Below are 25773 nucleotides of genomic sequence, written 5' to 3'. Positions count from 1 at the left end.
CCTTTACATCAAGAATCATAGCAGTACTCAGGTTATTCTGAGTCTCAGAGGACCAGTCACTTACCCTCAGTTCAGTTGCACGTTAGAGCTTACAGCAAAGACAATGCTTATAGTCAATCCTATGTTAAATTATATAAAGATTTATTGTATAGGAAAATAACCTTGTTATTTACAAGGTTACATATTTACAAGGTTAACATAGACACACACAAATGAGTTCTAATCAAGTTTCAAAAAGAAAGAGATGCTTCAACAAAATGTCAGGTGAAATTTAATGTTCATAAATGCAGAGTAATGCACATTGGAAAATATAATTCCAACTATACATGTAAAATAATGGTGTCCGAATTATGTGTTACCACTCGAGAGATCTTGGAGTCATTGTGTATAGTTCTCTGAAAACATCCACTCAATGTGCATCAGCAGTCAAAAGAGGAAACAGAATGTTGTGAATTATTAGGATAGATAAGAAAACAGAAAATTCATTTTGCCTCTATATAAATTCATGACATGCTCACATCTTGAATACTGCATGCAGATCTGGTTGCCCCATCTCAAACAAGATGTATTCAGATTGGGAAAAGTTCAGAAAAAGGAAACAAAAATGATGACGGGTAAGGAACAATTGCCATATAAAGAAAAATTACAGATTAAACCTCTGTGGTCTGGGACTCTCTGGTCCAGCAACATTTGTGGCAGGAGCTCCAGCTGGGTGGCAGAGCTGCCACTGAAGCTGGCGGGGCTGGGAACGCTGGCGAGGCTACCACCACCTACAGAACCAGAAGGCTGGGGAGCAGAGACTGGGGAGAGGAGGTTGGTGCGCGCTCGGCCCCCCCCACCCCCCAAGACCTCACACTTGCTCTGGCAAATTCCTTGGTTCAGAACTGCCAGATGAGGGAGGTCCAACATGTAAGACTAGGACTTTTTAACTTGGAAAAGAGATGACTAAGGGGGGATATGATAAAGGTCTGTAAAATCATGATTGTTGTGGACAAAGTAAATAAGGAAGTGTTATTTACTCCTCATAACACAAGAACTAGGGGTCACCAAATGAAATTAATGGGCAGCAGGTTTAAAACAAACAAAAGGAAGTATTTCTTCACACAACACAGGCCATTTCTGTGGGGACTGATGCTGCTGCTAAATCAACTGCAGGGCGCTTCCCAGGTACTCTGCCTCTAAAACTAAGGTAGACATAATATACAGAGCTATACCTATCTCATAGAACTGGAAAGGGCCTTGAGAGGTCATTGAGTCAAGTCCAGTCCCCTGCCCTCATAGCAGGACCAAGTACCAAAATGATGCACCAGCCAGCTCCGAAAGCCCAACATCAAGAGCCCACTATCACAGTGAAGGGACAAAAGCTGCAAGCAGTGGACCAATTTACATACCTTGGCAGCACCCTCTCCCGCGCAGTGACAATTGACATCGAGGTCCACTGCAGAATCGCCAAGGTAAGCTCTGCATTCGGCAGACTGCTAACCAAAGTGTGGGACCGCTGTGGAATAAGCCTTGCTACAAAGCTTAAAGTCTATCGAGCAGTAGTGTTAACTACCCTGATGTATGCCAGTGAGACTTGGACTGTATACAGGAGGCACGCTAGGCAACTGAACCAATTTCTACATGATTTGCCTCCGCAGACTTCTGAGGATCCGGTGGCAGGATAAGGTGCCAGACACAGAAGTCCTTTCTAGAGCAGGCCTGCCGTCAGTTCACACCCTGCTGATGAAAGCCCAGACACGCTGGGCTGGCCATGTTGCAAGGATGCCAGACCATCGCATCCCTAAACAGCTCTTCTATGGTGAGCTGTCTCAAGGAAAGCGATTGCACGGGGGACAAAAGAAGCAATACAAAGACATGCTTAAAGCCTCTCTCAGGTCCCTGGATATCAACACCACCTCCTGGGAGACCCTGGCACAAGATCGATCGACATGGCGCATGCTGATCCACCCAGGCTGCCAAACATCTGAAGCCAGAAGGACAACTATAGCACAAGAGAAGCAAGCACTCCGTAAAGCCAGAGTTGCAAATGCTGCAATAGTGGTGCCTACACATGTCTGCCCAACATGTGGCAGAACATTTTGTGCCCACATTGGCCTTATCAGCCATCTACAGACACACCGCGGACAGCCCCACAACTTGTTAGATGTCAAGTTCCTCTTCGAGCACAATCATCATCAAGTACCATCCCTGATGAATTTGCCCCAGATGCCTAAATAGCTCCTCTCAAGGATTGAACTCACAACCCTGGGTTTAGCAGGCTACTGTTCAAACCACTGAGCTATCCCTGCCCCCTTCCTCTACACTCAACCTAGCATGGAGTAGACACTGCAGTAAATTGGCCTAAGTCAAGTCAACTCCAGCTATGTTATTCATGTAGCTGAAGCAGCGTAACTTAGGTCGACTTACCCTGGTATTGTAGACACAGTCCCCTTGTGGAACTCTTTGCCAGAGGTTGTTGTGAGTGCCAAGACTATAACAGGGTTCATCAAAGAACTAGATAAGTTCACGGAGGTTAGGCCCATCTCAGGCTATTAGCCAGGATGGGCAGGGATGGTGTCCCTAACCTCTGTTTGCCAGAAGCTGGGAATGGGTGACATGGGAGGGATCACTTGACGATTCCCTGTTCTGTTCATTTCCTCTGCGGCACCTGGCATTGATCGCTGTCGAGAGACAGGACACTGGGCTAGGTGGACGTTTGGTCTGACCCAGTCTGGTCACTCTTACGGTCTGTCTATAGTAAGCAAGTTTTATAAGTTCTTTAGGGCTAACCCAGTCTGTGCACTGAAGATCTTATGCTTATTCCTAGTCATTCATGCCGTGCCTTCCAGAGTCCAAGCAGCATATACAGTTCCCTCCTGCTAGGGATTTTTATTCCTTTCTGCACTTGTGCTTTCAGCTACTCCGCGGATGGAAGGAATTCACTTGCATGACTCATCTGCTTGGAGGGGAGAACAAAGTCTTTTGTTCTCTTTAACGTTCCACAATAATTTGTCTGGTTTTGGTGGCCCTTTCTCGTTGAGTTGTGTCGTGGTTTTTTTTTTTAAACCTTCTGTTGGTGGCCAGCACTTTACACTCGTTAATGTCTCTCTCCTGTCTGGTGATTTACACTGTCACAGTGTCATATAATACAGATGAATGAATATTACCGTACAGTATGGGATATTATTATATGTTATAATAATCCCATTATAAGTGAGATGAATGTGTGCAGTAGTTTACAAGCATTCAATGGTGTCTAAACAGGACAGACATTTTAAAGCATACTAAATACTAACTCATAGGAAGCCAGACGGAATCATGTCATGCTCTAGTCACGTTCCTCAGAGGCCTGGGGACCGTGGCATGAGCCAGCGCCTGGTCAGCCAGTGTCTACACTTTGCAGCTGGGTGCATGAGCCTCAACTGTTTGGTCTAAAAGACACCCCTGCTCTCTGAGCTCAAACCCAGTGGCTGATGCATAAACCTCAGTGAGGTCAAGCTGCGTGAGGGGCACAGAGAGCCACACCAGGCAAGAGTGGGATACAAGTGGCAGTGTGGAGCTGCTTGCTTTGTGGCTACCCGTGCAGTGCTGTGGGCAGTGAGTGCCTGTCTCCAGGAGGGGCCCTATAACCCCTTTCACCACATGAGTGGTTTGAAAAAGAAGCTCATGGGCAAACTGAGGCCGCATCTGGGGCTGCTGTTTGTAGCTGGAACCACTTGGCCAAATCCAACAGCCAGACCCAAGGTTTGGGCCTACCTCTGTTTCTGACCGGACTGCTCTGTTCTGTTAATAATACACATTGATGCTGTATTTGTAAATCGACTTTCCTAGTCTGTAACTAGTCTCATTGATCAATGCATTGTGAGGTCATGGGAATTCCTGGATTGCCTCCTTAGTCCTGCCTCCTCCAGGTGCTCACTATAAAATGTGACAAGGAGTCCGGTGGCACCTTATAGGCTAACAGATTTATTGGAGCATAAGCTTTCATGGGCAAAGACCCACTTCAGATGCATCTGACGAAGTGGGTCTTTGCCCACGAAAGCTTATGCTCCAATAAATCTTAGTCATTAAGGTGCCACACGACTTCTCGTCACTTTTGCAGATTCAGGCTAACACGGCGACCCCTCTGATGCTATAAAATGTGATACTTAAATCCTTATGGGAGCCAGTGAAATGATCATTTGGCAAGAGTACTGACGTCTTTAACCAGCCTTTAGGTAGGAGCTGTGGTTACTGTCCCTGGTCTGTGTGTAAGGTGGGAGCTGAAGAGTTCACCAGGCTGGGAGAAGGACACATGCCCATTGATGCTGATGGATACCCTGGGGCAGGAGGAACAGGGAGCATGATATGCAGCAGTGAAGTCCCCAGGAGCCCTGACTGCGTGACACCCTTTCCCCAGGAAAGAATTCCTGCTTCTCTACTGTCTGCATCCTCCCTTGGCTAGCGCTCAGCAGCGCCTCCCTTTATCCCAGGGGTGGGAAACCTCTGGCGCACAGGCAAGATCTGGCTCACCCCTTAATTTCATTTAGCCTGGCTACTGGTCTAGAGGGACCAGGTGTGACCCAGCCTGGAAGTTTTTATCCTAGATCTAGAGCACTGGACTGGGAGATGTCCCAGGTCAGTTGCTGGCTTTGCTATATGGCCTTGGGTGAGTCACTTCCCCTCCCTGTGCCTCTGTTTCCCCTCTCACTCTGTATCTGCCTTGTCCATTTAGACAGTAAGCCTGTTGAGGTAGGGCCTGTCCCTCGTGGTGGTTTGTATAGCACCCCCTAGCACCGTGGGCCCTACTGTCCTGTGGGTAGTACTGCGGCAGCCTCTACTAAGGAAACGGCATGTGTAGCTTTGGAACACACCATAGATGACTGCTGTCGACTTTACCTTCTAAGGGCCAGATCCTCAGCGGCGTAGCTCTGCTGGCATTAGTGGGGCTGAGCCGGTTTATGCCAGCTGGGGTCTGGCCCAAAGAGTCAACATGGCAGGAGGCTTATAGTGAAGTGAAAACATGAGAGCGTCGATTGTGTGCACTCTTTGGAAGGTAGCGATTGACTAAGTGTTGGCTGCGGAGGGCCTGACAGCCACCATAGGCCCTGGGGCAAGGTGCGTGGAGGGGGAGGCTCTGCACCCCCCCAGAAGGGACAGGGCCAAGAGCAGTCAGGCCTCAGCACCACCCAGACTGCAGTGTAAACCTCCCCGCCGCTCCCCCCCATACACAGCCCTCAGAGCTCCTTAGAGTGGCGCTACTGTGCTCCTGTGGCAATTCAAAGGGGCCCAGTGCTCTGGCCTCCTCCTATCCCCTCCACCCTGTCGGTGGGCCTTGTTGGCTGTTGAGGTATTTTAACTTCCCACCAAGCTGCACTTGTGAACGCACTAAGGACAAGCTGTGACTTGCACAGAGCATCACTGAGTACCCCCGCCAGTGAAGAGCAATAGTGCACAACAAGGACAGGAAGGGACGGACGCCTGGTATCCAGTGTAAGCTACAGCAGGGATGGAGGTTGGCCAAATGTCGGCTGACTCACGTTTGAGTTTGGCCAAGATATTGGGTAACTGCTCCTCCTCTGGCAAATAGCGTCAAGGAGTTGGGAGCTCAGTTTGATGCTTTAATTTTTCTGCAACCTGTTTGAACAGCCTGTGTTTCTAACCAGAGCCTCATCCCATGGCTCATTTTGCAGCTGTGATGCATTTGGCTTGGCAGGATAGTATGGGATTCCCTCTACACCCTATCAGCATGTCCCCTGGTAGCCAGAGCTCACAGTGGATGGTACAAGGCAGACCTGTTTCCCTGATAGGGCTGGGCATGGTCCAAGAGCGTGGTGGGAGTTGCACAATCCATACTCAGTGGCTAAAGAAGAACAATGAGAAATAAGAGAGGAGTTTACCAGGGGAAATTAGGCTCATTTTTCATGGTGCTTGATAACTGTGGGAGATGTTTGGAAGCCACTGGTGTCATGGCAATGCTAAGGGCAGCCTGCCCCTCCAGGCCTGCCTGCCTCCAGTGGAATCGCCCCAGGGAGGAGTTTGGAACATTGTCTTGTTTCTTGTGAGTTGTTCTAGACTAAGAAGGGCAGAAGCATGTAATAAATCTCCTTTTGCCCGAGGCTGCTGGCTTCACACTGTGGGAGTGCCAGAGACTGGCAAGGTCAGTTGTGGGACCGGTTCTGCTCATGCTGAGGGAATAAATAGGCCCAAAGAGTTAAAGGGGTTAACACGACCCTGTATCTGTTCAACATTAAACAGCGATAAACAAGGTTCAGGGGTTGGTACGCAGGGTCCTCAGCCTGCTTAATGTCCTGGCAAACACCCAGTAAGCAGCCATTTTCTGTGAAAATACAGAAAAGGACGAGTAACAGTTGAAGCGGTTGAAATATGAAGCATGATACAAGGCTGTCGTTTCATTAGCGTCCCTCATTCCCTTCGGCTGGTGAGAGTTCTTGGAAGAAAGCCTCCGTTTGACAGTCTATAAGTGGTATGAAAGATACCGCGGCTTTCCTTTTTGGAGGTTGGGGAGGAAGTTAGTTGAGCTGGGCTGGAGTAGCTGTTGTTAAAATCTCATCTGCTCTCAGATTATAACAAAGACACACAGAAGGGAGATGGAAAAGAAGAGCACAGGTAGAAAATGCAGCTTTTGTCCCTAGGGGTGACTCTTCCTTGCATCCTTGCAGCTAGAGAAACCCAAGCCTGGCACATGTTGGAATAATAACCTGAGGCCAGGTCTCTGCATAAAATATGACATTGGCACTGATGTGAAGACACTCCGGCACTAATGGGAGAGCTTCTCCCAATGATGCAGTTAATTCGCAGTAGCTATGCTGGCAGAAAACACTTAGGCTACGTCTAGACTGCAAGCCTCTTTGGAAAAAAGAGCATCGAGACTATAACCAGTACTTTCAAAAAGCAAGCCACTTTTTTGAAAGAGAGCACCCAGGCAGTCTGGATGCTCTTTCGAAAAAGCACAGTTTGTATTACATAGCGCTTTTTTTTGAAAGAGCACTTTCGAAAAAAGGCATTCTTCCTCGTAAAATGAGGTTTTCCGCGGTCGAAAAAACTGCCACATTCTTTCGATTTACTTTAGAAAGAATGCGGCAGCAGTCTAGATGCAGGGGAAGTTTTTTTGAAAAAAGGCCACTTTTTTGGAAAAAACCCTGTGTTCTAGACACACCCTCAGGTACCAACATTGGGCTGTTTAGGACACTGGTTTTTTTCTGCCTCTGTGGTGGCTATGGATGTGAATAGGTAACCAGATACCCGGAAAGCATCACTCTTACTGGGTACTGGTTAACCAGCACCCAGGAACAACCCCCCACACATGGCCCACTGCAAGCAGAGGGCTGCTCCAGCTCCACAGGGATTGGGAGTTGGACTCCCTACATGCAGGGGGGCAAGGAGCAGACGCTCCCCCACCCCTACATGCAGGGCTGCTGGCTCCTGCTGTTTGCCCCCATTAGCCTTGTGTGTGGGGAGGTTGGCTTCTGCTCCTGGCAGTCCTGCACACTGCGGTCTGGAGAAGAAGTCTGCCCCATGGTGAGCCCAACTCGGGGAGCAGGCTGGGAGCAAGAACCAGCACCCCCATGGGCTGGAGGCTGTTCCAGCCGGGAAGGAGAAGTCCCTCCTGGAATCCCGTTTAATCTGTTAACCTGTTAAACCTAAGGTTTAACTGGTTAATGGAATAACTAGGATTTTACATCCTAGTAGTGGCAGGCTCACAGCAGAGTTGCAGAATACACCATCTTGGCTGGCTAGGCCAGACTTACACTGCACAGAAAGCAAAAGTGGAGCGATAGCAAAGGGTGTGTCTAGACTACATGCCTCCTTCGACGGAGGCATGTAGATTAGCCAGATCGGAAGAGGGAAATGAAGCCGCGATTAAAATAATCGCGGCTTCATTTAAATTTAAATGGCTGCCCCGATCTGCCGATCAGCTGTTTGTCGGCAGATCGGGGCAGTCTGGACGCGACGCGCCGACAAAGAAGCCTTTCTTCATCGGCACAGGTAAACCTGGTTTCACGAGGCTTACCTGTGCCGATGAAGAAAGGCTTCTTTGTCGGCGCGTCGCGTCCAGACTGCCCCGATCTGCCGACAAACAGCTGATCGGCAGATCGGGGCAGCCATTTAAATTTAAATGAAGCCGCGATTATTTTAATCGCGGCTTCATTTCCCTCTTCCGATCTGGCTAATCTACATGCCTCCGTCGAAGGAGGCATGTAGTCTAGACACACCCAAAGAGAAGAGATGGGTGGGAAGAAAAAGACCGCACCAGGAGGGAGGGAGGGAGAAGACAAAGCCTTGCACCTCAGGTGGTTGCTGTCTTGGACCAGCCCTGTAGGGACATTTCTGAGGATCAGGATGACAAAGGCCCAATGGTGTCATGGTGAATCCTGGTTCTCAGGAATCAGCGGGGAGGCAGCCATAACAGGGAATCTCACTTTCCTGTTCTCCAGCCTTATCCTCTTCACTCCCCTTCTCCCTCCCACAATGTTGTTTTTGTTTTGAGACTCCCTGAAAGAGGCAATGGTTGCAACAGCTCCGCCCCTCGTTAGTGTGTTCACTAATTAGATCTAATGTACAACATGCCAATTTTAGTCCATTGGTTTTCAGTCCCATCTTTTCCTAGTTACTGGCCATGGTGTTAATACAGTCCCTGAGCTACAACAGGCCTTTGTGTTTGGACCACTTCCCTCTTCATGTCTTCCCTTTCATAGAATCATAGAATAATAGGACTGGAAGGGACCTCGAGAGGTCATCGAGTCCAGCCCCCCGCCCTCAAGGCAGGATCAAGCTCCGTCTACACCATCCCTGACAGATGTCTATCTAACCTGTTCTTAAATATCTCCAGAGAGGGAGATTCCACCACCTCCCTTGGCAATTTATTCCAATATTTGACCACCCTGACAGTTAGGAATTTTTTCCTAATGTCCAATCTAAACCTCCCCTGCTGCACTTTAAGCCCATTACTCCTTGTCCTGTCCTCAGAAACCAAGAGGACCTTTCCCCAGCACCGTTTCTTACCATAGGCTGTTGTGCGGCTGTGGGAATGTGCACTCCTCACAGTTCAGCTCACAGTTAGGGTCCATTTGTTGGCCCCATTAGTACCACACGCCTGATCCTGGGAACAGCCCCCACGTCCCACAAGTCCTTGGGACTCAGGGTCATTCAGCCTCACTCAGCAGTTGGAAGGCTCAAGTCCTGGCATGTAGCTGTGATTAACTCCCTCGCTCAAGCTTTGAGTGCCCAAGACTGTGCCACTCTGCGATGTCCCTGGGCAGCAGTTTAACGAGGGGGGTGCATGCTTTGGTGCTGCTGTAGGATGAGTGTATTGCACATGCCAGGTGCTCCAGGCATCCCTCCATTCCCTTCCTGCAAGGGCCCTCTGTCCACCCTTCCACTCCCCTTTATTTCAGGCCAGGGGTCACCTGGCCCCAGATTCACTGTTTGGGTTGTTACACTTTTACTCCTTTCTGGTTTTCTTAGAAAACAGCAGTATGTTGGGAAGAGCAGACTAGCTCCAGGCTGGGGAGCCGCTAGAGCCGGAGCAAACTCAAAGCCTAGCCCTGAGGCAAACAAAAGTTTTTCTCAAGAGAGGCTTGGGAGGTTTGATCAGGTGGTTGGTTTGTTGCATTACGTGGTGCCTGACGGGATAGTAACCTGCGTGGTTTGTCTGCTGGGAGTGACGCTCTGAATGGAAAAGCATCTGCCTCTACGGCTTGAGTTAAGTGATCGGATCCATTCGCTCAGTGTCTCTAGCACCCTTGTGGTCTGGATGGGTTGAACAAGAGCCCCAGGGAAAGGTCGGGGCCCTGTTTTGCTCAGTGCTGTACGGACGCAGAACCAAGACGCTGGTGCCTGCCCCAGAGAGCTCTCCCATAGTCATGTTTAGTTTAGCTGGATGATAGTGCCAGTTTGAGGGACCTGAACAACATCCCGGGAGACTCATGCTCTCTCCATTCACAGGACGGGCCCCGTGAAGGCAGTGACGTGGCCGGCTCCTCCACCCCACTCTGCCAATGGACCGCTGGAGAGGGGAGAGAGCTACCCACGCTACAGGTCTAGTCGGTCTCTGAGAGCAACTGTCCCCAGGGGACCTGACTGTGGATATCTGTGACTTCTGGTGTGGCCTTCGGGATCTCTCCATCTCCATCACGGGGCCGATGCCACCACCACATGGCCCTTGGAATGGGAGTCACTATGTGAGTACAAAGAATTTACTCTTCCTTACCTGACGTGGGGCTAGGCCCAGAGGGATGACTGTTCCGGCAGCTCCAGTGCACAATGGACAGGGGCAGATCACATGCCTCTCTAGCCTGGGTCTTCCGCTGGTGCCCTTCTTGGCCCGGGAGGGCAGTGAAGGGAGCATTGTGTTAGCACTGCAGACCACCCAGTTACAGGGACCATGTGGGCTGGAGGTGTTGACCTTGCTGGGTGGCATCCCCTGTGCTGCGTACTGCTGCAGAGGCCCTCGGCAGGCTGGCTGAAGCAAAGCCCTGGCTGGGGAAGGAAAAGACCAATCTGCAGCTTTTCGCTCTTGGCGGAAGGAGAGTCCCCAGGGTGGCTACCAGAGCGGCAGCGCAAAGCAGGGAGCAGAAATACGAGGAGAACCTCTGCCGAGGGCCCCACCCAGCGGGTGATCACCACCGTTTTGGCGTATGCAGTGTGGGGCACAGAGCCGGGATGCAGGCACTCCCTGAACCTCCCTGGAGCAACAGGCCCAGGGCTGCAGGGCCAGCCCCACCCTTCCTCCTTCTGAGGGAGGGCCAATGGCGCCTCATCTCATGGCACTTTTGAGGAGGGAAAATCCTTCCAGCTGTGCCCAACTCTAATACATTCCCGCCCCACCAGGCCTAAAGAGGCAGTTCCTGTCAGTGGGCTCTGCTTATGCTCCACAGCCCCCTCTACACCTGGGTTTAGGGCTGGTGAAGCCATGTGGTGTGAGACCCTCCTGCCCCAGTGGCACCCCAGCTCAGTCTGTCTACAGAGCCAAGCAGAGAGAGTCTGTGTAAGGCCTTCACCAAAGCATCTCTATGGACTCCACAGATCCTGCCCCCTCCCTCTGCAGTGGGCCTTGCTGCCAGGGCCCCCTGCAGTCCCAGAGCAAGGGAGCAGAATTCCCCCACATCAGGAGTTTTCCAAAGGGTTCCTGACCAAAATGTCCCCTCTGTGTGCTGTTGGGTTGCTGTGCTGCACACCAGAGGAGGCTGCATTGCAGTGGTGCTGTGGGCCTGTGGCTAGTGGTGCACTGGGATTATGCTTTGGGATCAGGCAGGGGAAGGTGGCGTCATAGTGTTATATTGTTTGAGAAATGCACGTTGATCCCGTCTCAACAATATGCACCCGTTTTACGTTGGGTGCTGATCAGCCAGTATGATCCCTTGCAGCAATGATGCTGCCCTGTGCTGTGACCTGTAAGCGCCCCCAAACCTTTGCTAAATAAAGTGCAACCCCTTCTCTCCCGCCCCCCCCTTCCCTCAGACAATATGTCTCAGAGCCTAGGGCAGCGGACTCAGGCCCATGCTGCAGGGCTAAAACTAGCAGTGTAGGCATTCAGACTCTGGCTGCAGCCCAGGCACTGAGACTCACCAGTCACCAAGTTTCAGAGCCCAGGCCTAAGCGTCTACACTGCTCTATGTAGACCTGCAGCACAAGCCCAGGTAGTTACCCTGCTCTCTGAGACTCACTGCAGTGGGTCTGTACTGTGTACCTGGCCCCCGCTGACATCCAGTTGAAATCCCTTTTCCCCCTTTGTCCCTGCAGAAAGTTTCCTTGGAGTTGCGAGGCCATGGAGGCATGGAACCTGACGGAGACATGGTACCAAAGCCTGCACTCGGTGCTGAAGGCCCTGAACCAAACACTTCATGGTGCCATCCAGTGCCAGGCAGAGCAGGCCATGGGGCAGACAAATAGCAGTCAAGCTAAGCTGGCCAGCAAGGATGACTATTCCTACATGTACATCTTGTTTGTGATGATCCTGTTTGCCGCCACAGTGGGGAGTTTGATTCTGGGGTACACCAAGTCCAGGAAGGTGGACAAGCGGAGCGACCCCTACCATGTGTACATTAAGAATAGAGTGTCTGTGATTTGAGCAGGACTGGGACACTGTTGCAAGGACGTGCACAGCTACCGGCACCTGCTTTTCCTGGCCTAATCCAACTCTTCTTGGAGGGGCCAGCACATGGCTCTGTCCTGCTAAGAGACAGCCACAAGGACAAAGGCAGAGGACACTAGCAGGCCAGAATAGTCATGTGACAGCTCTGGACACTCGCCAACAGGTCAATCTCGGATCACTTTGCACCAGTTTCTAAGTTGCCATCTACCTTGTCCTCCTCCAAAGGACATGGGGATTGGCCGATGGAAGGGCTTACATGTGTCCCAGAATCCTTTGCTCCAGTGCAAGGGAGCATGGGATGCATGTGGGCGCTGCAAGTTCTGTTACTGTGATGTTGGAACATCATATGAAATTGCAGATAAATGGATATGGAGATCAAGGGGTGTGGTGCCCACAGCTCAGCAGTGCTCGTGCTCCTGACTATGGTAGAGCATGGCACAGTTAGGGGACTGGGTGGGAGCACAAAGTGAGGGCACCTCTTCCACCCCCTAGAGTCCAGATCATTGGTGCTGTGACCTAGCACCAGCGTGTGGAGGTGCCTCTTTCACTACAACAGAGAATGAATGATGGGGAGATGAGCCAATCAGATTGTTTGATTTGTCCCTCTGCGTCTGTCAGCCTCTCTCTAGGCATGTGTGGCCGGGAGCCTAATGATGCTCTGAGCGGGGATGCCTCCCAATCTTAGAGAAGCTAGAGAGCAGCTCCCACTAATCTCTGCCCCCAGGACCAAGCAGCTGTATATCACATAGGGTATGTCTACACTACCCTCCTAATTCGAAATAGGAGGGTAATGTAGTCATACCGCAATTGCAAATGAAGCCCGGGATTTGAATTTCCCGGGCTTCATTTGCATAAAGCCGGACGGCGCCATTTTTAAATGCCGGCAGTTCGAACCCCGTGCCGCGCGGCTACACGCGGCACGGAGTAGCTAGTTCGGATTAGGCTTCCTAATCTGAACTAGCTGTACTCCTCATTCCACGAGGAGTCTCCTCATTCCCCAGTCTCCTCATTCCACGAGGAGTACAGCTAGTTCGGATTAGGAAGCCTAATCCGAACTAGCTACTCCGTGCCGCGTGTAGCCGCGCGGCACGGGGTTCGAACTGCCGGCATTTAAAAATGGCGCCGGCCGGCTTTATGCAAATGAAGCCCGGGAAATTCAAATCCCGGGCTTCATTTGCAATTGCGGTATGACTACATTACCCTCCTATTTCGAATTAGGAGGGTAGTGTAGACATATCCACAGAGAGCCAAGCAGCATTCCCTAACCACGGTAAACCATTCTGCATTTTAATAAATCTACGGCCACATAGCATACGGTGTAGCTAAAAGAGACTTGTTAGCAATATAGGGTCTGTGACCTTTCTGGTCCTTAAAAATACATTTATCTATGAAATGGGTTTTCTTCAAAAAAATATGAATTGAATTAAATAAAGTGACAATGAAAGGGATGGTTATAAGACAAACGGGTGTTTGTTTCTGTTTCAAGTGGCTATAATTATCCAGCCACTTACATTAGAGCCCAGTAGAATCCATAGAAATGTGGGGCTGGAAGGGACCTCAAGGGGTCATCTAGTCCAGCCCCTTGTGCTGAAGCAGGGCAAAAGCTTCAGCTGCTGCACTGGTGACTGGGAGAGGTATTCCCTGCAAGGTGTGTACTTGTACGGGTGCTCAGGAGAGATTCGAGTTCCTCCCAGCTAATTAGCAGAATGCCCACAGCTAGGTGTTTGTTTCTACTGGTGGTGCACATTCACACATGGCTTAGTGCACATAAACATTTATTCTGCACACGGATGGAAAAGATTAGAGCAAGGATGGGCAAGAAGTGACTAGTGGGCCAGATCCAGCCCACAGCACCTTGCCGGCACTCTTACTAAACAGCAGCAGCAGCCACTTTAAACAGCAAGCTGATATTTGCTAAGCAGTCTGGGCAGGGAGAAGAAAGCTTTGTGTGGTGCCCCTGCTCCCAGCAAAATCCCTCAGCTCCCACTGGCCAGTTTCTGGCCAACTGGAGCTGAGAAATGTTGCTGAAGGACAGGTCAGTAAATGAAGCCTCCTCACTCCCAGTCTCTCCCCGTGCTGGAACAGAGCCTGCCCAGCACACAAGCATAGGGCCTGTATCAGGTTCCTGCAGAGCTGCTGACTGGAAGCCACCTCGGTAAGCGCCTCCCAGCCAGAGCCTGCCTCTGGCACCCCACTCCCTTTTCCCCCCCAACTACCTGCCCCAAGCCACCACCCAAATCCTCTGTAACCCCTCTCCCCACTTCTTGCAGGTCACAACTCCCTCCCAGACCAAAATCTTGGGAGTGGGCCCCCATTACAAATTATTGCCTACCCCTGGGTTAGAGGGAACGTTGACTGGGAGAACCCAGGAAGATTTGCCATGGCTATGGAACAGCCACACATGGAAGCAGCTGTTTCTTAATTTTAGATCACCAACCACCCCCAGTTGTTTGGACTCTGCCTGGGAAGTGCTGCTGTCCCTCCAGTGCTCTCTTCCCAGCCGCTCCCTCTCCCTCTCTGGTGGTAGCAGGGCCTGAAGGAAGGAGTCAGAGAATGCAGCACACTCAGCAACCGTGGTGGCATTGGGCCATTGCTAATCTCACCCCCGGAGGGAGGTAGATGGAACCTGAGATTTTTGGTTCCCTGGGCGAGTTGCTGTGGGCACAGGAGAGAGCACCCAAAACTGGGACCATTCTGCACTGACCCCACTAGGGTGGCTCAGCACGGGCTGGTGGGAAAGGACTGAGATCGGGGTGTTCCTGGAGGTGCCCATTTCAGCCTCTAGAAGAGGCTCGGATGGCTGAGGGGAGAGGAAAAGGAAGTGCATATGGGACTAGGAGGCTGTAGCCTGGGAAGTGGAAGAAGGGAAGGTAATAGGCAGCCTGGAAGCTGAGTACCGAGCTGGGTGGGAGGCCAGGGCTGGCAGAAATGTCTTGCCACTGTCTCTCTAAACACTTTCCTGAATGACTAAGCTAAGGGTACTTTGCCTTTCTTAGGGGACAGCGATCCAGCGTCCTCAGAAAATTGGTGCCTGTTAGTCTCAAGGCCGCACCTCAGTGGGAGGGAAGGGTTATTAGCAGCTTTGTACAGACCGCAAACAGAAACACAGAGAAGTCAGGGATTGGCCTGGGACAGAAAGTGAGTCTCCCATAAGAACGGCCATACAAGGCCAGACCAAAGGTCTGTCTAGCCCAATGTCCTGTCTGCCAACAGAAACCAATGCCAGGTGCCCCAGAGGGAGTGAACAGAACAGGATATCGTTGCGTGATCCATCCCGTTGCCCATTACCAGCATCTGCAAACAGAGGCTAGGAACACTATCCCTGCCCATCCTGCCTAATAGCCATTGGTGGACCTACCCTCCATGAATGCACCTAGTTCTTTTTTGAATCCTGTGATGGTTTTGGCCTGCACAATGTCCTCTGGCAAGGAAGCTGTGAGCTGTGTGAAGACGCTGCACTGTGTGATGATGGATCCCATTGGAAGATCGCCAGCTCTTCATGGCAGGCCTGTCTTTCGTTCTTGTGCAGCACCTAGCACAATGGGGCCTAGTCCATGACATCCCTAGTATGGTAATACAACTAATACATGTACAGCACCTGGCATGGTAGATTAGCTCTGCTTGGTCCTACTGAAATCAAAATAAATAGCAGATTTGAATTGCACTGGACCTCCGGCCAGAAACCTTTGCATTATAGGACCAGTGATGTCTAGAACCTTGCTCTGGGTCTGTTATTGTCTGTGTCCTTCGCTGCTCTTGTTGACACAAAGCTAAACCAGGGGTGTTTTGGTGGCCCTCCCTCTGGGGCTGCCTGTGTTGCTGCCACTTTGCAGGTGAGAGCAGAACTTGCTGTGACTAGGAGGTTTGTTTCCCGCCACGGCTCAGCTCTGCATTTGATGTGGCACTCAGGAGGACAATGCGAATGTTTGCATTCCCATGAGTCACCCTATAGCTTGAGCAATGCAGAGCTGTGGGGTGGGGGAAGGAGGGATTTTTTCCCCACAGAGAAATAAGCAGGGGTGTGGATCATTTATCTTGTGGCCTGTGCATGAGGCAGAGGAAAATAAAACTCTCCGCAGTGTCTCAGGCTTTTATTTACAAATGGAGCAGGAGGAGGATTGGGAGCAGGCTGTGATTTCAGAGAATGCCAGTGCAGGCACCCGAGGGTTTGTTTTTGCAGTAGCTTTTAACTCATGATTGTTTGCTCCCTTATCAAATACCACTCAGATTTGCTCTGATTCCTCTCCTCTCCCAACTATGAACTTTCCATCCTACACTGGGTGGGATGCAAGGCTTGGTGTTCTTCCAGGGTGTGTCTAGACTACATGCCTCCTTCGATGGAGGCATGTAGATTAGCCAGATCGGAAGAGGGAAATGAAGCCGCGATTAAAATAATCGCGGCTTCATTTAAATTTAAATGGCTGCCCCGATCTGCCGATCAGCTGTTTTTCGGCAGATCGGGGCAGTCTGGACGCGATGCCCCGACAAAGAAGCCTTTCTTCATCGACACAGGTAAGCCTCGTGAAACCAGGTTTACCTGTGTCGATGAAGAAAGGCTTCTTTGTTGGGGCATCGCGTCCAGACTCCCCCGATCTGCCGAAAAACAGCTGATCGGCAGATCGGGGCAGCCATTTAAATTTAAATGAAGCCGCGATTATTTTAATCGCGGCTTCATTTCCCTCTTCCGATCTGGCTAATCTACATGCCTCCGTCGAAGGAGGCATGTAGTCTAGACACACCCCCAGTGGGCATTACCCTCGCTGTTCTGGCCCCATTTCAAAGTAGGAAATGAATCTGGGGGAAGTGGGGAAGCAAATGGGGTAGAGAATAAGGGATGGAGAGAGGGGAGAACTGATTGGGGCCAGAGAATGAGGACCGGAGATGGAGGGGGAACAAGACATGGAGGGAAGAGGAATAGATACAATGACCTACAAGGCAGGGGAAATGGAGATTTGTAATGAACCCAAAGTAATAAAATGGAGTAAGAAAGCAGAGAGGGGCAGAGCTGGGAAATGTCCGCTTGTAGGTGTTTCTTCTTGAGAGAAGATGGCTTGTGTTGCAGGCAGGGTTGCCAATCCTCCATGATTGTCCTGGAGTCTCCAAGAACTCAATATTAATCAACGATGATGTCATGTGAGGAAACCTTGCGGAATACATCCAAACAAAACTGGCAACCCCCCCTAGCTGCAGGCCATAACGAGGATGTACTCTTCCTCTGGCCTAGGCTTAGACCCGGTGGCAGTATGGCCAACCTCCATGTTCAATATTCGTAAATCATGTCCCCCAAAACTCATGAGGTGAATAATCAATAACTGATTTGCTCTCTGAGTTTTGAGCCTTCAGAATTCACATTTTTCAAGCATTTTCCCACACCCCTAAAAGCTAGAGTTAGTCACTTGAATGAAAGTAAGAAGCAAGCAGAGATTTTCCTTTGAAATGCCCTGCCTAGTTTTCCATAGCACAGGCTGCACTTGTTCCGCTATAAGCCAACAGGTGCACTTTGCACTCCAGCCATTGTTCAGAATCCAGCGGGCCGCCTTGCTTTGCACTCAACCTCACATGGTCAGCAAGCTTGCAGCCGGGAAGATTCCTCTACCTACAGGTATATTGCTCAGAATGGAGACAGATGACATCTCAGTCAGGTGGCCACACACAGTACAGCTCGCAGTGAGGGAAGCAGGCTGCACAGACTTGGAAATAAGCAGCAGCTTTATTGTGCCACAAACAACTACCATATTAGCTCTGGAATGTGCTCCTGTGACACATAGGAGGGTTCCTACAATACGGGGAAATAAATACCATAAAAGCAATGATCTTCAGCTATAAAAACAGCTACCCTGAGTCAGACCATTGATCAAAGGTCCTTCTAGCCTATTCTGTTTTCTGACTGGCCAATGCCAGGTGTCCCAGAGAGAATGAACAGAACAGGGAATCACGGAGTGATCCAGTCCCTGTCACCTGTTCCCAGCTTCTGGCAGGCAGAGGCTGGGGACACCATCTCTATAATGATCTTCCAAACTGTTGCCATCCATCCAGCTTGCACCCACCATTCTAGCATCGAAACACTCGACACTTGTATTAACATCAGCATCGCTCCGGCCTGAAAGGCCCCCGTTTGCTGCCCCTCCAGGGTTCCAGAAGTGGTGCCCAGCCCATGTCTGCACTTACCTAGCTAGTCCTGGAACAACTCAGCCCTGCCAGGCTGCAACAGGGGGAGGAAGGGTGAAGCATTCAAGCACACAGCAGCCCATGTCTCTGTGGGGAGGAAGGGCTCCAGCCACTCACACTGTGTCAATGGGTGCAGAGCCCAGACAATAGCTGAGCCACTGCAAAGGGACGTCTGATGGTAGGCAAAGCATGAGTGCCACCCTGTGGTGTGTGCAGTCAATTAAGAGGAGCTGAATGGCTCACAGAAGTTGGGATGTGCCTATTGAGGGACTGGATTGTAGAATGTGAGCATGTGTAGGCTAAAGGCCAATATCACCATATGACATCATCTAAAGTCTGACGACGCTAACATTCACATCCAGGCACCGAAACAATTGGACTGATTTTCAGAAGTGCTGAACAGCCACGACTAGGGATGTTAAATTGCGAGTAACTGACTAATTGAATAGTCGATGCATTTTGCATCGATTAGTCGATAAGGCGCCTTCGCCTTTGAAGTGTAGCAACAGCCCTAGAGCAGTTGCTACATTTCAAAGGCAAAAGCATCGCACTGACCCCGGTCTCCATGTGGCACTGGTGCTTTGAAATGCCGTGGAGAGCCCGGTGTCAGGCTCCTTGCAGCATTTCAGAGCCGCAGCACCCCGTGGAGCCCAGGATCAGCTGGGGACTCCCAGTTGATCGGGTTGGATATGCCACCACTACGGCTCCAGAGTCATAACGCTGGATGGTTGGGTGGTAGGTCAAGAGCCCCTGACTTATGGCATTGAATGGATTAGCTTCCTAGCCATGCTGGTTAGATCATTCCCATCCAGGCTCTGCAGAAGGCTCTGAACAGCAGAGATGGCCTCCATAATACTCCCATCATCCATCTCAGCCGAACCCCAAAGGATGGTGGGCAGTAGGGCCCTGACGTAGTCCACCTGCACACAAATATCCCAAAACTCGTGAGATCTCCCAGCCCTTTAGTGAAGACAAACCATAGTCCCAGGGCTGTATTTATTCTAACCCATGACACCAAGTCAGAAAGCAGCTCATGCTCCATTATTTGATGTCTGGCACTTTAGACTCCAATGCAGATAATCCCCCAATGGTGAAACTCAGGGGCGGGGGGAAGAATCAAAATCTGGCCCACTGGGAGTTCTAGATGAGAGCTGAACAAGGTTGAGAAACTTGAAACTGAAATATCACTTCTGGGCAGGATCAGAAATGTTTTTTAAGTGCTCAGCTTCTCTCAGGGCTAGAGACTTTGGGGCCGGCCAGGCTCATGCATTCATCAGATGCAGCTAAGAGGGACAAGTGTTTGGGGCTGTCAGGAAGGAAGGGGAAGCAAGAGCAGTGGGGAGTGGCTGCTAGAGTTCCCTGGGAGGGAAGGCAGTAGGTACCTGCTGGGGGGAAAGGATCCTCCACAAGGAAGCCCTGAGAAGCTCTGCAGAGCTCTGCAGAGCCTAGTGGTTAGGGCAAGGAGCTTGCAGAAGGGGTGCCCAGGAATGGGGCTAAAGCTACATTTTCTTATGTTTAGTAAGAACCCAGCAGGACCTTAGTTGAAAGTGAGCTCAGAAGAGGAGCCTTGGTAATGGCAGATGATCCTGTTTCTGATTTCTAGTCTGGAGCACATTGTCAGGTTTGGAGTCTGAGAATTTTATCTTTGGATTTCAAAGTCTTGTTTGTCTCATTAAATGAGACAAAATAAGAGTGTTACTGGAGTCTGAAGTCCCTGTTCGAGCACCTAGGACTGCAGAAGGCAGTGGTGGGTCTGCCACAAGGAGGATATGAGACAGGGCTTTGTGTGACTCTTGCTAAGATTTTAAGACTCATCAAGACTAGGGATGTGAACGACTAGTCGACTATCCAATAAGCAAATGCTTATCAGATCGTTGACACGCTAGTCGATTAGTCGCTTTCCTCCCTCTTCCCTGGAGACCCCAGCTGGCTCGGACTCCATGCGGCATTTCAAAGTGGCAGTGCCGCATGGAGCCCAGGATCTGCTGCTTTGAAACGCCACGTGCAGTCCAGGGCTTCCTGGCACTGCTGCTTTCAATGCTGCAGGAGCCCGGGGCCAGCGGGACCCCATGTTCCCCATGCAGGGAGCAACTGGCCCCATGTTCCCCTCAGAACTTTCGTCTTTGAAGTGTAGCAACAGCCATGGGGGGAACTGACTATTCAATTAGCTAATTAATCGACATTTTACATTTCTAATCAAGACTCATCAAGACTTATCCTTTGTAACAGCACCTGGAATGTTCTCTCCAAGCCAAGAACAGGAATGGGGCTGAGGTAATTTTTGTGGGGGAGAATGATAATGTCCACCTGAAATCCAAGCCGTAAAATCCTTCCCACCTAATCCATCCCCTTATTATCAGAGGAAAGAACTGCATGCCTGCCAGCTTGAGAATCCTTGTTGTGCTCAGCACTGCTGGGACTCCCAGCCCAGAAGCCAGGTCCCAGGCCACAGCTACCTTGTCGTTTTCTAATTGATCAAGCCTGGATGCTGAGTCCTCTTAGATCAAGTGAGTGGAAAACTAGACTGGAAGGAGCAAGTCTCTGGGGGTGGCCCAGAGCAGCCGAACCCCTCGTGGTGACCCTGTCAAGTACAACAGGCTGCTCTGAAATAAAGTGAAAGGTGGAGACTGAGAAATCAAACCCCTGCATTGAAATCCTGACCTCATTCAAGTCAGTGGAAGTTTTGTCATTGATTTCAATAGGGCCAGGATTGTACCCTTAATTAGTTTGATGAAGAGACAATACATGAAGCTTGTCAATAGGAACTAGCCAGATAGAAACCATGGAAATGGGGAAAAAGACAACTTAGTGATGGATTACCTCATTCCTGATGATGTGCCTCTAGCAAACCCACCCAACAGAGAAGGTTAAAGGTTGCTCATCAAATCCGGAGTTAATAATCTTGCATGTGGGGATGCAAGAGCTTTCATCATGATCCTCTCTCCTCCAGGCTTTTCTCAGTGCCCCTCTTTGCTTTTCCGTAGTGACTTTGCAACAAAGAGTCTTTCATGGACCTACAGAGAGGTTGTTGCCTACAGGAGATCTAACAGGGTTGTCAACTTGGGATCAGGGTCACATCAGAGCCCAGAAGTGAGAACTGTATCATTCTTTTTCACATGATTGCTTATGTTCATTCCAAGTTAGGTGTGTGCATGTCCGGGCATAGTTGTTGGGATGCTTTTCCCTAGCAGGACCTGTGGGTCGGCAGTGGAGACCCCTAGAGTGGCACCAGTATGGCAAGGTATATAGCCCACTGCTGACCGGCCCCTCTCTTAGTTCCAATGGTGGTAAGAAGAAACTATCTCAAGTGTTCCTTAGCTTTTCACTGTAGATCTTTTGTTAAGTGTTAATTAGTTAGAAGTTGTGAATAGTTCTCAAGGGGGAGTCATTTGTTCTCTTTCCCAGGGCATGCCTCAGCTCTACTGATTGAAACTATGTATAAAATGCCAGAAGTTTATGCCTATAGGGGACTCCCCCTCCCCCGACTTGTTTTAAGTGTCTGGGAGTGGCACACCATGCAGTTAAGCCTTGTATGTTCTGCAAGGTTTTTAAGCCAAGAACGCACAGAGATAGGGAGTTTTGCCTCAGAGAACTCCTTATGGAAACCTCTCTGCACCCCCATTTGGTGCCCCGTGCCTCAGGACCCAAGCAGGCGGCCTCGGTGCGAAGCACACCTTCATCAGTACAGAGTATAGCAACTTTGTGCAAAGATTTGGAGAAGACTCCACAGCACCCGCACTTCCCGGCACAGAAGGCGCTGCCTTGGCACTGTTCTCACTCCTAGAGAGGTGTCAGAAGCACCTGGACAAGGGCAAGTCACCTACTCTGAAGGCAAAGAAGTCTATGGGAGTGTGTCCCATGTCAGTTCACCCTCCAAAGTTGACTGCTCAGCCAGCACCATCGAGTCCAGTCCCGGCGGACTCCCCTTCCAGGGAGAACCACATACGAGATGTCAACAAGCCATCCACTCCTGAGACATATGAGGTGGCAAGAGACCTCATAGAGATGACGTCAGGCTGCTCAGCCTCTCCGAGAGAATTCCCAGTGCAGCAGTCGGCTCTGTCTCTGGAACTGGGTCAGGTACACTCTCATGGGAAACTGGCTATGAAGCAACAGTCGCCTTGCCACGGCACCGGTCGCCTCGATCCATACTTGTTCCTTCTCCATAACAATCAGCTCAAAACGGCAGCCTACACAGAGAAGCAGCATCTTTATCACCTCTACCACAGAGCTAGATTCAAACGGCACAATAGTGTGGAGGAGTGCCACAAGCACCCACATGGCAGGTCCATCAGGAAGTAACCGATCCACCTGATGGACAGCTCAGTGTGTGGACAGACACAGGAATGGTTTCAGTGGAGCTCAGGAAGGTACAGGTTCGTGACTGGAATTCCTCAGCACTTGAAGGAGGATAAAGAGTTCTGAAAAAAATCCTACAGACAAGCAAGTGCACATCAGCACCAGGGCATGTCAGTATCATAGAACAGGAGAACCTAAGTCCTTGAGTGTCAGACTCACATTCCTCTCACCGCCTGGCAAATTGGCTTCCACCAGTTTCTCTCCACATTTGCTGGGACAGTCTTTCTACTTCCTCTCCAGTGCATAGGAAAGCATGTCCTTTACCAATGAGAAATGCTCTTGCAACCTGAGCTCTGCCTGAGCGCTTCCTCAGAATTAGTGTACCTTAGAATTAGACATAAAACCTGTAGATTATCTCCACATGAGTGTTGGAGAAGAGAACTATGTCTATCAGCTGTGCCCAGACCTGGCCCGGTCCGTCACAGTGGCGTAGTCAGCAGGATCCACTGTGACGGACCAGGCCGGGTCTGGGCACAGCTGAGGGCATCCGCTCAGGGCGAATTGCTCAACCTCAGGGCTCCTTACAGCCCCCAGACTGGTGACCTCTCCAAACAGGCCACAAACCAGTCCCACAGAGCGCTTCAGCAGCCCGCCTGAAGCCTCACGAACAAAACCCCTCTGACACCCCAGCAATATCCATGCCCCAGATGGCCCTGGGCCTCATACACCGGTGGGCGGGGGGTCTTAGAACCCAATCCCACCTACCCCGAACAAGTTCAGTCTGGTTCCAAGAAACCAGCCACAGATCCCTGGTCAATTTACCCTCTGGACCTTACCCACAAATCGCGCTGAGCCAATCCTTTAGCATCTAACATCTAAAGGTTTATTACCACAATAAAGAAAAGCATGAGAGTAAGGTTGTTAAAGGATAGTACATTACATGCATCGAATTTCCCAGTTCTCGATGCAGGCTCTAGCAGAGATGTTACAGCTGCTGGCTTAAAAGTCCTTGTTGCGCATCCCAGATCAGGATGGGTCCACAGTTCTTTCCGGCTCTTCGATCCCTGCACTGCTGCCTCTGGGATGAAGTGCTGAGCTGAGTACCAAGATGGAGTCAGCCACATGGCATCTTTATAAATCCTTCCTGTTCTTTTCTTGGCTGCAGCAGGTCACCTGGCCAGCGGTCTATCACTGTGTTCCATGCTGGTAGCCCTTAAGTGTCGGTTACCATTCCCGAGGTGTGTCCTTGGCCCCTTGAGTGCTATTGTCCCACAGGGCCTCGCTAATTAGCATGTCCATAGGCCGGGCTCTGCCCAATGCCCAACCACATTCAGAGAGACTTCCAGTCTCCATACAGATTACAGATTCCTAACCACACACACAGACATTATACAGATATATGAAGAACAGATACAGAATCAGAAGAAAGTAAGCTTTTGTTTGACCCCTCACATGACCCCCTTTGTACCACTTTTGGGGCGAACACCCCCCCATGGGTGCAGCAGTGACCTGGCTGCTCCCTTCACAATCCAATAATGTGACAACAGTTACTGTTGTTCTTATTGTTGATGCGTGTTGTTATTTTCCAAAATATATGGTTTGACCCTAAATTCGTGTGTGACCTGATTTGTGACTACCTTTCCAATGGTGATAGATACGTGTACGAAGTCGAATCTGGCTTCTGTGGGGGAGGCAGCATTAGGCTTTAATTAATTGCTCACAGCAATTGTTTACCTCAGTCTCCCGCGTAACATGGTCTTATATAGGCTTCTTGGTGGGAAACCTAGTGAGTGGAACTCTCACCAAGGTGGGAACATCTGGTTAGAACCAGTTCCTTAATGGTCTCTGGATGTGTGAGAGGAAGAGGGCAAAGCCCAAGATGCAGCCCAGGGATGAAAGGTGGCCAATTCCATTTTGTTTTACATAAAATCACTGTTTTAACATTAAGATCATTAACATGTAGTCATAAACATGCAACACAATTACAGTAAGCTTCTGATAATCCGGCACCTTTAGGACCCAGGGGGTGCCGGATTATGAGATATGCCAGACTATCTGGGGTGCCGGAGGGGTGTGGAGTGGGAGGGGATGCCACTCTGGACCCCTCATAGCCCCCCCCCTTACGATAGTCGGGCTCTGTCCCAGGCATCCCTGATTCAGCCGCTGCTGGTCAGTTTCAGCAGCAGCTGAATCAGGGATGCCTGCAATACAGCAGCTGGGGTGCTGCCGGGTTGGTCCCGCAGTGCCTAGGGGCGGCGCTACGGCACCAACTCAGCAGCACTCCAGCTGCTCTTGGGGACGCCTGGGACAGAGCAGCTTGGGTACTGCTAGGGGGGGCTTAGCTCATGTCTGGGTTATGAACTCTGTTTGTGGTGTTTCCCCCAAGTTAATGCCGTATGACTTCTTTCCTACACTCAGACTCAGTACTTACGAGTGGGGAAGCGTTACCTCTCAGAGGCACCCAGCCAGGGGTGTGTGAATTTCCCAGATTACTGGGTGGGGGCTCGAGCCAGTTCTGTGTGAGACGGACCCCAAGATATTGAACCCAGCCCTGGTTACTGCCAGGCCTACCTGGCAGAAGGGTTACTATATTCCAAATTACCTTCTAACAGGGGCTTGTCTATGCTCTCAGATGAAGGGAGGCCTGGAACAGAACCCACTTCCTTTCATTGCCTCGTTCAGGAACAAGGACACCGAATGAGATCCTAGAACAAGGGCTAGGATCAGCAGAGGAGACTCTCAGTGGGGGCAAGTCTTTCTAGGTATCTCAGTGATCTCTGGAAATCCCTGCTGGATTAACAAAATGTAACCATAACATGCAGCCTTATCTCTGGAGTTACTCCCTGTCTGCCACCATTTTTACAAAGGAACAATAGAACTGAATGTGTGAGAGAAAGGGTAGAAATAGCCCCTGATCAGACAGGTGGATTCCTTCCTATATTCTGTTAGAAGGGCACTTTTCATGCCAGAGCAAGAGACATCAAATGGAAAAAAGACCCAGATTCTCAAAAAGATATTTAGGCTCCTACCTCATTGATTTCAGTGGGAATTTCAGTTAAGGGCCTAAATATCTTTGAGGAGCTAGGCCAAATATCTGAGGCAGGACAGCTGTGTGGGGAAGTGGCTCAGGAGGAAAGCCCACTTACTTTTTTCTCAGTAATCAATTGGAGCTTCAATCTGAAATTGAATTTAGCCAGCACAATACCCAGCCTCTCCTTCTGTCGAAG

General features: G+C 50.4%; 1 protein-coding gene and 1 long non-coding RNA gene across 2 annotated transcripts in view; one reads left to right on the top strand and one right to left on the bottom strand.

Annotated features, from left to right (window-relative positions):
* The window catches only part of KCNE3 (potassium voltage-gated channel subfamily E regulatory subunit 3), a 22410-nt gene extending 9753 nt beyond the window's left edge, over positions 1-12657 (top strand). The window contains exons 2-3 of the mRNA XM_006127515.5: positions 9931-10166; positions 11728-12657. Coding sequence (XP_006127577.1) covers positions 10141-10166; positions 11728-12055 — 354 coding nt within the window. The 5' untranslated portion in view covers positions 9931-10140 and the 3' untranslated portion in view covers positions 12056-12657. The remainder of the gene's footprint in view (positions 1-9930; positions 10167-11727) is intronic.
* LOC142826591 (uncharacterized) lies at positions 10330-25773 on the bottom strand. Its single transcript, XR_012900814.2, has 3 exons — positions 25693-25773; positions 15438-15642; positions 10330-10464 (listed from the first exon to the last, which is right to left on the bottom strand). It is a non-coding gene; the product is annotated as an uncharacterized LOC142826591 (long non-coding RNA).

Source organism: Pelodiscus sinensis, chromosome 1 (assembly GCF_052426305.1).
Source record: "Pelodiscus sinensis isolate ZL-2025 chromosome 1, ASM5242630v1, whole genome shotgun sequence".
Lineage (NCBI taxonomy): Eukaryota > Metazoa > Chordata > Testudines > Trionychidae > Pelodiscus > Pelodiscus sinensis.
The sequence above is the reverse complement of the archived record's forward strand: the minus strand, read 5'-3'. Positions and strand labels throughout refer to the sequence as shown.